Source organism: Mirounga angustirostris, unplaced genomic scaffold (genome assembly GCF_029215605.1).
Source record: "Mirounga angustirostris isolate CCGP_5_RB_7025 unplaced genomic scaffold, mMirAng1.0.hap1 SCAF_1, whole genome shotgun sequence".
In the NCBI taxonomy this organism is placed as follows: domain Eukaryota; kingdom Metazoa; phylum Chordata; class Mammalia; order Carnivora; family Phocidae; genus Mirounga; species Mirounga angustirostris.
Genome location: NW_026991709.1, coordinates 174,016,539 through 174,028,933, shown reverse-complemented (window position 1 = coordinate 174,028,933; position 12,395 = coordinate 174,016,539). Strand labels below are relative to the sequence as shown.

At 39.9% G+C, this 12,395-nt stretch overlaps 1 protein-coding gene across 2 annotated transcripts in view; it reads left to right on the top strand.

Annotated features, from left to right (window-relative positions):
- Positions 1-12,395, top strand: part of CHL1 (cell adhesion molecule L1 like) — a 214,173-nt gene that overhangs the window by 170,376 nt on the left and 31,402 nt on the right. For both annotated transcript variants that reach the window (XM_064593579.1, XM_064593581.1), the window contains exons 13-15: positions 1,162-1,328; positions 4,096-4,261; positions 6,999-7,123. In XM_064593579.1, the coding sequence (XP_064449649.1) occupies positions 1,162-1,328; positions 4,096-4,261; positions 6,999-7,123 (458 nt within the window). The remainder of the gene's footprint in view (positions 1-1,161; positions 1,329-4,095; positions 4,262-6,998; positions 7,124-12,395) is intronic.

Sequence of the window (12,395 nt, the reverse complement as noted above, 5' to 3'; positions counted from 1 at the left end):
ATTGAAAACAATTCATATACAAGTGAACCCGGGCAGTTCACACCCATGTTGTTCAGACTTAACTGTACTTTTTTTTGTTGTTTTGGGTCTTTGCTAAATAATTATCTAAGCATGCATTTGATTCCAAATACATGCTTAAAACTTTTCCAACATGTATTTTGAATTTAATTTCAATATATCTATTGGTGTAATAAGTCCAGACACCTTGTGTGGATCTGCCACATTTGTTACTTCACCAGAAAAGCTTGGATGAACTGTTCTTAAATAAGTCTGCCATGCCTCTGCAGGGCTGAGATTAGAGTGAGGAGGGGGAGGCAGGGTCAGGCAAGGGCAGGGTCAGATCCTGTCTTTATTTAAAAATTGGATATTTTGCTCATTGTGGATTTTTTTGTGTGTTTTTTATTTTCAAAAATAACTCCATTAAAATATTATTTATCTTGAGTCCTGAGATTTTTTGGCAATCCTTACATTTTACCCCTGAGGCAAGTGCCTCACTGGCCTTGCCCTAGTCCCGAGCTCTAGAAAGTACCATGTGAATGGCAGCCAGAGTTTACCCTTTGAATTTTTTTTTTTGTTCCAGCAGAGCCTCTTATTGTGAAATGTACTGGGTAAATCAAGCTTTGGCAGCAAATGCTCAGAAAATGGATGAATGTAGGAGAAAATGACTCTGGGTTGATAAGGGCAAATGTAATCCATGTCCACGGGACAGGAACTACTTCCTGGCCTATAATATTTCTGAATGACCAATGTTCCCCCAGGACGGCAGGAGGTTCAGAAGGTTCATTATCTCTTTCAATTACTAGCTTTCCCATTTAGTACCCTGAAGCGATCATTAACTAAAGAGTTCACCATCAATACACCAGAAAATATTTATTAAGCTGTGAGGACAGATGCAAAAATGGTCCTTATAGCTACGAGAAATGCAGCAGAAGCATAGAGCATGGGCCCGGATTTCCTCTAATCACAGTCTATCTGGGCAGATCAGATATACACCTCGGCTAGGACCCGTTCTCGGAAAAACGTAAACCCCAATGGAACATTTCATAAGGTCTGCAGAGCTCCTGAAGAAAGGGTAAGCTTGAATGACATCAGGAGCCAGTTTCAGGAAGTGTCTACAGTTCTGTCACGTCTAAAATTGATTTATGTTTTCTGTGTTCATAGGCAGAAGGTGGAAGAGGCGAAACCTCTTGAAGGTAGACGGTACCATGTCCATGAAAATGGCACATTGCAGATCAACAAAACCACAGAAGATGATGCTGGCTCATACTCTTGTTGGGTAGAAAATGCTAAAGGAAAAACCGCAGTCACGGCCAACTTGGATATTAGAAGTATTTTTATTTTGGTTTTACTTTGCATGAATTCTCACATGCGTTTAGTTTGTCTTCATTTTTCAAAATGAAACAATATGATTTATTGAGTGCCTGTTAAAGTTCTTAGACTGTATTTCTAAGCTCCCAGATTGTGTTTTATCGAAAAGACTGTCACAGAAATTATAGGATGTGCTGATGATGTGTTCATGGCTTTTTACAATTTTAAGAGGGACTTAGGTATTTGGGGGATGACTGGCAATAATTTAAAATGCTCTATTTTGGGATATTTCTGTGACTGTGTTTTATTTCAGTAACCAACTCAACATAAGGTCATCAGCAATCAACTCTTGGAGCTAAAAATTTCACAAACCCATAAAAGTTCAGCTTCATAAAGACTGGGGCATGACAGGACGGAAGATTTTTTTGTCCTCTTTTTGCATCATAAACCGCTTTGCATTTTTTTCTCTCTTCGGAACAAAGTCCTGGGTTTCACTAGTATTTTGGTTTTAAAATTGCTCCGAAAGTCCTTTTCAGGAAAACATAATAGAGAAATCCTACAGTGATTGTAGGGAGAATCTATATTGCTTGTGACATGTCATTATCGTAGCCTACACTGCTGCTACTTAGATGACAGGTGTATCTGTTGAATCATCGTTTTCATGGAGATCCTGATATTTCTGTCTCTCTTCACACACATACCCTCCCTTCCTTGTTTTTCTTCTGTCTTATATTCTTTTACAGTATTTGGGTTTTTTTGTACCCTAAGTCCAACATGCCAACCCCATGTACTGTATTTTTTTTTTTTAATTGTATTTTATTATGTTATGTGGACTGTATTTTTAAGCACATAGATATTCTCTTCACATGTCTGCTTAACTCACGTCTGCCTGGGTGTTTATGTGTCATGGACAATTTTCAAAATGCCCTTCTGAAGTCTGTGAAGATGATTCTTTTTATTCTTTATACAACCGACCTATATCAAAGTTTGCAACTCAGTCAGATTCAAAGTCAAAGAGAGGGAAGCCCGGAATCCGAATGAACCTTCACCTTCCTATTGCCCTACACCGCGCTTGGCCCAGAGTGGACCTCAGAACTGTAATTGACAAAGGGATGGACAGGGTCATGAACTTTTCATCTGTTCTAAACACCCACTTTATATGTAGGGCATATATAGGAATCTTATGAGTGAAGGATAAAAACACAATTTTTGCATATAAAAAAAATTTCTGGAGTGGAATTGGGTAAGAGGCTATATCGCATAGTGTTTGAAAGCAAACTTGGTTCTCTGCCAAACTTAGGTTCAGATTCCAGCTCAGCCCCTTACCAGTTGGGAAACTATGGTGTTACTTAATTTCATTTTAGCCTTATGTTCTCTGTAAGGTGAAAATATTAATATTTGTAGAATTATTATAATTATAAACTGTTATGTGACCATGAACTTCTTAGCAGAGGTCCTGGTCAATAGGATAAGGGCTTTATTAAATGGTATCTATTATTAGTAAGCGGATTTCTGGCTTTAAGTTTAGAAATAGGAGTAGATGCTTAATAATTCACTCACAATTAATTCAATTAAATAATCTCTTCAAGTTTCATGCTTAGGATACCGAACGATCTTTTTTTTTTTTATCACTTTCAAATTTTTTAAATTTTTTTAAGATTTTGTTTATTTATTTGACAGAGAGAGACGTAGCGAGAGAGGGAACACAAGGAGGGGGAGAGGGAGAAGCAGACTCCCCGCTGAGCAGGGAGTCGGACACAGGGCTCGATCCCAGGACCCTGGCTGGGATCATGACCTGAGCCGAAGGCAGACGCTCAATGACTGAGCCACCCAGACGCCCCTATCACTTTCAATTTTTAATCAGTTCATGTAGTAACATGTAGATAGTGAATATTAAAACGTATTGTGGAATTGGAGGTCAGCTCATGAGATTTGGCCTCTGAGAGGGTCACCAAGTGGTACAGGGGGGTAAAGTACATCTACCCTTAATATGGCCTCTAAGAGTAAGGATCCTATATTTTGAAACAACCATAATGAGCAGACATTTTAAAGACAGCCAAATGTAATTCTTTTTAATTCATTTGATTTGAAATTGAATTTAATTTATTTGATATGTTTGAATTTGAAGCTAAATTTTTGAGCTTCATATTATGGGTACCACTAATTTACTTTTAAAATATCACTCATTATACCTCATTCAACAAGAATTTCAGCAAATATGTGTTAAGTGCTTGCTGTATACAGGGTCCCTTCTGGGCTGTGCAGATACTTCATGTAACAAAACAGACACAGCCTCTTCTTCACCAGGCTTAAGTTCTAATTTCCCACCTTCATGTTGATAGATCACCTTGCATGGGCTTTACCATTTAACCCCCAGTTTCTGAATTATTAATAAACACATTAATAGAAAATCAATTCATTTCCTTTTTTTCCCCCCTTACGGGGGTGTGATCACATGACCAGAAGCACTAGAAAGGGAAATTATATTTTTTCAACCTCTAAAGACATTTGTTGGCTCCCACTCTGCCTACTCCTTTTGCCCAAGAGGTAGTAAGGGGAACTTCTAAGATAGTAATTAGTACTTCCACCCTAATTTCTCAGAGGTCCAGGCCTGATAGAAAGAAAATAGTAATGAAACATGATGTCAGGAAATTACAGTGTGACAAACACTGCATGAAGATAAGACTGTTCCGTCGACAATTGGGGTTGATTAAATTGCAGGCACCTGATTGCAAAATAAGCTGGGATGTAAGCGTCTCACTAGTCTCTTTGTTTGCTTAAAAACAGATGCTACAAAACTTCAAGTTGCTCCTAAGAATCCTCGCGTCCCCAGACTGCACGTGCTTGAATTACATTGTGAGAGCACGTGTGACCCACATTTGAGGCAGAGTTTGAAGTTGTCCTGGAGTAAGAATGGAGAAGCCTTTGAAATTAATGCCACAGAGGATGGCAGGTAGGGAAGGGGTTACGCTTTGTCGTCGTCCTGGCTTGGGATCAACACTGAGCACTTGAAAAAAAATAGTTGTAAACGTGTTCACATGGAAGTAAAATACGAAAAGTGATTAATACATTTCAGTCTTCTCGGCAGGATTTAAAAGGTAATGCAGTGCAGGGTTTCACTTTTCTCTCCCATGGTTAGCTGCTGCTTTTTGCTGCTGACTTTTTATAGAATGTGTGCCCTTCTGTTAGCGCATGAAACAGAGCCCACTCCAGGTGTGTGAGGCGTATCTGCTCACATGGCCCCAGAGGGGACCCTGCCTGTCACCCATTTCTATCCCAAACTCTGATGAGTCTATCTCATGCATGGGCAGAACCTGAGTCATACCTCCAGTCCTTCTAGTTAGAAAGTATGGACAAATACACTGTTAAGCCTCCTAATCTCCGTATGGAGAATACAGAAAAAAACATAGAAGAGAGAATGTGGAAGGAAGTGTGAAAAGATACTGACTAACATTAGACAGTATTAAGTGTATCAGAGAAAGAGAAAAGAATATTTACTGAATGCCTATGCTATCTTTTGAAAGCATACAGAGGTTAACTCTCCTGTCTTTTGGATTGTGACTAAGTAGGGGTTAGAAATAGACCAAATCTCACCTGCAGTTTTATGTTGTTATTCGTCATTCTGAAAAAATAAATCTGAAGGTAGAACATGCATTCCTTTGGTGACACTGTGGCAGGGTGGTAATTAAGAGCATGGACTTGAGTCCAGTGGCCTGGATTTAAATCTCACTTTGGTCACTTCTTATGTCTATGACTTTAGACCAGCTGCATAACTTCTCTATGCCTTAATTTTACACTCTAAGATACCTTCATGGGGTTATTGATGAGTTAACATACTTAGCACTTAGAAAACACAAAGTACTCAGTCCAGTTTAGCTCTCATGATTTGTACTGATGTCTGCAGACATTTAATGGCTTCTCTCATTTCTCGTACCTGCTTGGCCCCTATTGTGTATGTGTGCAAACATGTGCTTGCACCACCTCCGTGCAGGGGCTTTGGTCTCGGCTGGGTACTTAATTGATTCCATCTCATCCCTCCTGTATACATAAGAGTTTGTGGAAAGGAGTGGATGTATTAACAACTAGTTGTCACTGAGACAAGAGGAGATTAATTATGGACCTAAAAGACTACACATTGCAACGGAGATCTTCACCCTTAGGTTAGGTCTTGAGTCGATCTATCAACTGCTGGGATCTCTCCATATTCTCCCTCTTTTGTCACTACTGCCTAGCTGCCTGGGGTCTTGAGTATGACCTCTGGGCTATAGCTAAAAAGGGAATCAGAGACTGGTGCCTAGCTGGTGATGGGACCTGCATATTTAGGCCCTGATCCCAGAAACTCCAAACATCCTCTGTGTGGCCCTGTTGAATAGTTTCTGTAGGCTCCTGGGGCTGACACTCAAATGAACCTCTGACCATCTCAGTGAACTAGGCAAGTGACACAGATGTTCTGCGAGTTTTCCCTAGGGTAGGGGTGAAGAACAGTAATCTTAACTAGAATCTCTTAGAAGAGATCTCTGGATTGGGGAAGGCTGGGAGTAACACTTGCTGCTGGGGTTGACTGGGGCCCAGAGCGGGCATGGAATTCTAGCAGGGAGCTGAGATCACAGGTATCTGCTAAATTTCTAGGGAACAATTAGTAAGCTCCTGTCTTTCACATTCTGCTGGGACAACTTCTTATTGGTAGATAGTCAGGGGGCTAGAGGCTTTTACCTAGGAAGAGGTTAAGTGAGTTTTACATCAGAAATGTCAATCATATAAGTCCCTTTCCGCAAGGACATTATTTATTTCAACTATATAGCAAACTGTTGTAAATATATGCTTACTAATGGTTCCCTAGAAATTTAGCAGATACCTGTGATCTCAGCTCCCTGCTAGAATTCCATGCCCGCTCTGGGACCCAGTCAACCCCAGCAGCAAGTGTTACTCCCAGCCTTCCCCAATCCACTTAATTTTTCTAAAAGTGCTTAAATAGTTAAGTTGACAGTACATAGGTATAGGGTAAAAGGTATAATTTATAGTAAAGAAATTTTCATGTCCTAAACTGGATTGCAAATTGGCAAAATAGAACAAATGATAAAAAGCTAGTGGCCAATGATTTGCAAAAAAGCGGTACTAGTCTGCCCTCTACTGTTCAAATAAATCACAGTGCAATTGTTACCGGATTTATCAGATGGTCATTCTACATGTGAAATAGAGGGGTGGAGAAAAAGGACTCTTGTCAAAAACACAGATTACCAGACTCCAGGTCAGTCTGGCTCTGTAGATGTGGGGCGTGATTCAGGAATGTGCCTTTGTAAGAAGCACCCCAGTTGATCCTATGTAGGTGATTCCCTTAACAAACCTTAAGAATTATACAAATGTATCTTAACTATTCTAACATAGTACAGTCATTAGAAACACCAGGCAACACAGTTCTGTCACTGACCCATGCATCACAGATGGCTGGACTTGGTAATTAAAACAAAACAAAACCAACTGATAGCTTTCATGGCTGTGTAGACAGTTGTTCAAGTGACATTTCATCTCCAGTTTCAACTGTAGCACCAATAAAATTTGCATCACGTGAAGCTGTGTTTTGTTTTGTTTTTTTGACTCTTGAATTTTTTATTCTATGGGGAATATATATTTTTGCATATATGTTTCTGTTGTTTTCATCCTCATTGTGTACTCAATTTTTTTACTGGTAGGATAATTATCGATGGAGCTAATTTGACAATATCTAATGTCACCTTAGAGGATCAAGGTATTTACTCCTGTTCAGCTCAAACTGCTCTGGATAGCGTTACTGATGTAACTCAAGTAACTGTCCTCGGTAAGTGCACTAACGAGAAATCACTGTTCATTTCTTCCCCATCACTGATTAAATTCCATTGTTCTTAGGCTGTTAAATCAACAGTTATTTGAGCTCCTGCACATATACTGTTCGTTCGAATTTTTCATTTAAATAGTCATTCCACTTTCAAATGCTTTCTCCTCTTCTGGCTTTAAAGAAATTAATTAATGCTTAATTTCTTTTCACTGCATGGGTAATGTTGCCAATAGCCGTGGGAGGTAGGTGATGTTATCAGCAGAAAGAAAACTGAAGCATGCTTGAGTTGTCAGGGCGCTTGAGCTGCCCTTTCCTAGCATGCAGAGAAATAGAGCTGAGGAATGGAGATGCGTTAGGCTGGGGGGATCAGGCTGGACCTCCCGTGGTGGTGGTGGCTCAGTGGTCACGCTCTAGACCAGAGACTCGGACTGAGTTCTCAGTGTTCCTGGAAGGGAGCGGAGGAACTTCAAGAGTTCTGCAAAGGAATGCCGTTGATTTTTTTTTTTTTTTATGATAATGCTAATTAGGAAATGCTTTGCATAATTCACTAGTGTAATCAACACAATTAGCCCTGCAATCACCCAAACCTCTTAGACCAGCCTGGAGCATCTCTTAGACCACCATTAGCTCTGAAAGCATCTCCTAGACCATCTCTCCTTCAGGTCCCTTGCCAGATTCACTCTCCACAACCTCTCTGATATGGAAACCTGAGTGATGCGGACAACACCAACAAACCACTCACCCTCAAACTTCCATTTGGTTCCGCCAGTGAGGAGCCCTGGAAATAGAGGAGGGAGGGTGGGTGGGTGTGTTTATTCTCCAGATTCCCTCCCTGCAGGCTGTGTCCAAAGTCATTGATTTCTCCCAGGGAGGATCTCTTCACAAAATCCTGATAAGATTCTGTTAACTGCTCCCTCCACCCCCACCCCAGGTATTCTGCCAATGATCTTTTGAAAGAGTTAAACAACAACAACAACAACTCTTGGTACTATCCAAATTGTGTGAACTATTTAATTTCTGCTGGGACCCCGGTTGATAGAGACATTTTTTTTTATAGTTTTCTCTTATAATTTTGTTCCGCGGGCCCCATTTAGTCTTTCTTTAGTTTTCTGATATTCTTTGAAAGTGTTTGATTTTGCCTAAACTCCTTTATTAGATGTGTAGATTAATCATTATTATTAACAGGTATTTGTATCTTTAGCTCTCTGGTTGCTGGGATCCACAGGTAGGTTGCTAACGGAAGTACAGGCTGAGAGGAAATAATTCAGTTTCTTTGGAGGTTGGATGTGAAAAATGAGTAAAGAGGATGGAGCTCTTCAAGTGAAGCAAATGGTCATCAGACTGGGTTCTATACACAGACACACACACACACACACACACACGGAGTGCCCAGGTAGTAGAATGGGCTTGGCTGGATAGAATTGTACCTTTAGGTGAGATGTTTGGCCATAGGAATTCAGCTACTTAGGGGACTACAAACAGAAAGTTTCCACCCTGTAGGAATTATTTCACTAGTAAGTCATCAGATAAAATAGTGGATCTTCAGGTAACACTGGAGTTTATTCCAGGCCACCACAAGTGTAGGGGTAGGTCTCAGGATCCATAGACTTTGTCCCTCAATATTTTGAGCTGTGGAGCCAGCAAAGGGATTGGGCTCCCTACTGCTTGGTTCATGCTGTCAAATTGCCTTGTAAAATTTAATATTTCAGTCTTGTGATTAGGCTACCATCTTCCAGAACCATTAAATTTTGATAATTTTAAATAAATAGTTGCTATGATTATTTACACTATTAACTACATAAGAAGTTTTTTTTTTTTTACCAATTTTTTAAGAATAAAAGTAAATTAATTAAAAAAATATTCTATGACACATTTCATTTTCTTAACCACTTCTTGGAGTTTGCCTTCTAATTTTTTAGACCAATTCCTGGTCTTAGGAAGCGCATCTCACTAATGGACAGTAACAACTAGATCCCTGTGTAGTTTCTATAAAAACCCCTTTACCTGAGAAAACAATTTTTGCAAACATATGCTTGACCCATTTCAATTAGAAGTAACTGTCCTTTAAGAGTATCAGTCTTTTAAGTATCAATGCAGCCCATCAGCTTAGTTCCATATTCTGGGAAAAAGCACATTTCATTTTTTTTTTTTAAAGATTTTATTTATTTGAGAGAGAGAATGAGAGAGAGAGCACATGAGAGGGGGGAGGGTCAGAGGGAGAAGCAGACCCCCTGCTGAGCAAGGAGCCCGATGCGGGACTCAATCCTGGGACTCCAGGATCATGACCTGAGCCAAAGGCAGTCGCTTAACCAACTGAGCCACCCAGGCGACCTGGGAAAAAGCACATTTAATGTCAGATGCTACAGGCTGTATTGGTTCCTTCAGGTAACTTTAAAAATGCGTGAGCTCTTCAGTGCTGAAGACAAACATAAATTCTGAGTTCACAGATCTGAGAACTGTTGAGGAAATAATTTCTTTTTTATTTTTTAAAAGATTTTATTTATTTATTTGAGAGAGAGAGAATGAGAGACAGAGAGCCTGAGAGGGAGGAGGGTCAGAGGGAGAAGCAGACCCCCTGCTGAGCAGGGAGCCCGATGCGGGACTCGATCCCAGGACTCCAGGATCATGACCTGAGCCGAAAGCAGTGGCTTAACCAACTGAGCCACCCAGGCACCCCAAGGAAATAATTTCTTATTTAAGGCCCTAAGGTTTATGCGCAGCCAGTGACCACATTTTAAAACAATGTATTTTTTCCCAATGTAAATTTCCAGCAGTCGGCAAGTACTCAGCATGGGTGATAGATGTTGCTTCCCACTTGGAGAATAAAGAGCCCATGGGAAGCCCCTGTGAGATATTACTTAATTATCTCCTCTGAGAAAAGATAAATGTCCCTGAATACAAGAGAGCATTGAAACCAAATTTTGGAAGTAAAGACCATTAGGGATAAGTTTTCTTTGTTTGTTTGTTTTGTTTTACAGTTGCTTTTATTTTAATAAAAATTTCCATGGACACTGTTAACACTCTTAAAGTCATCACCTACTTAGAATGCAAAATATATAAAGAACTTTTAAAACTCAACACCCCAAAACTGAATAATCCAGTTAAAAAATGGGCAGAAGACATAAATATACATTTTTCCAAAGAAGACATACAGATGGCCAATAGACACATGAAAGGATGCTCAACATCATTCATCATCAGGGAAATGCAAATCAAAACTACAATGAGATATCACCTCACACCTGTCAGAATGGCTAAAACCGACAACACAAGACACAACAGATGTTGGCAAGGATATGGAGAAAGGGGAACTCTCTTGCTCTGTTAGTGGGAATACAAACTGGTACAGCCACTGTGGAAAACAGTATGGAGATTCCTCAAAAAACTAAAAATAGAGCTATCCTACAATCCAGCAATCACACTAGTAGGTATTTACCCAAAGAATACAAAAATACTAAATTAAAAGGATATACACACCCCAAGTGTCCATCAACTGATCAATGGGTAAAAAGGAAGTAGTGTGTGTGTGTGTGTATATACATATACATACATATAATTACTCAGCCATAAAAAGGAATGAAATCTTGCCATTTGCAGCAACATGGGTGGGCTAGAGAGTATTATGTTAAGCAAAATAAGTCAGAGAAAGACATACTATACCTTTTCATTCATATGTGGAATTTAAGAAACAAAACAAATGAGCAAAGGGGGAAAAAAAGAGAGCGAGGCAAACCAAGAAACAGACTTTTAACTATAGAGGACAAACTGATGGTTACCAGAAGGGAGGTGGGTGGGTGGAATGGGTCAAATAGGTGAAGGGGATTAAGGAGGGCATTGGTTGTGATGTATAAGAGTATTGAGTCACTATTTTGTACACCTGAAACTAATATTACATTGTATGTTAGCTAAGTGCAATTTAAATAATAAAAACTTAAAAAAAGTCATCACCTACTCAGTTTTCTAGTTTCTGAGACAATATTTATCAGTGCCAAATTTTTCTCGTCCAATATAAACTGCCTTCCTACTCTTTCAAAACTCTAGGCCAAGAGAGTATAAAAGTTGCTATAATGTACTGAGAATTCATTGTTAGAAATTACAATAAAAGTCCAGAGCATGCAGAAAAGAAAGCCTGAGTTCATGTTCTTTATCTTATTTTCCTATAGTCACAGGACCTAATTTTATTGCTCTAATATGGTAATTACATGCATGATTGAAGTGATAATATACTTTTCACTTATTCATTTAGTCACAAAACATTTATATGCAAAGCACTGTTGGTGATGCAAATATTAATAAAATGCAGTCCCTACTCTTGAAGATCTGTCATATACAGGAAATGAATCAGGCATATAAATAAGCATATGAGCTGAAAGACACTGATCCACTTGAGGTAGATCATGTTTCTCAAAATTGTGCATAATTATAACCCAGGGCAGTTGTTTAGAAATGCAGATTCCTGGGCCCAGCTCCTTTAGTATGCCAGAGAGATATAGGGTCCAGAAATAAATCTTCATTTGTTTTTATTTTTATTTATTTTTTATTTTTTTTAAGATTTTATTTATTTGTTTGATAGAGAGAGACACAGCGAGAGAGGGAACACTGCAGGGGAGTGGAAGAGGGAGAAGCAGGCTCCCAAAGAGTAGGGAGCCCAATGCGGGGCTTGATCCCAGGACCCTGGGATCATGACCTGAGCCGAAGGCAGACACTTAACGACTGAGCCACCCAGTCGCCCCAATCTTCATTTATTTTTAAAGATTTATTTATTTATATTTGAGAAAGAGAGAGAGAGAGCAGGGCGAGGGGCAGAAGGAGAGGGAAAGAGAAACTTAAGTGGACTCCCTGCTGAGCACGGGCCAGAGCTCAATCTCATGACCCTGAGATCACGACCTGAGCTGAAACCAAGAGTCGGTTGTCCAACCAAATGCACCACCTAGGTTCCCCAAATCTTCATTGCTAATAACTACTCCTAAAAGAACTTTGATACCCATGGTCAAGGATGCCCTTTGAGAACTGGAATCAGAGTAGAGGGTGAGAATATTACAGAAGGGAGTAGATGTGCAGGAAGCTGCATTTGAAATAGAGCCAGAAGGGTTGGGGCACCTGGGTGGCTCAGCTGGTTGGGTGTCTGCCTTTGGCTTGGGTCATGATCCTTGGGTCCTGGGATCGAGCCCTGTGTTGGTCTCCCTGCTTCGTGTGGAGCTGGTTTCTCTCTCTCTCTCTCTCTGCCTCTCCCCTAGCTTGTGCTCTCTCTCTCTCTAATAAATAAATAAAATCT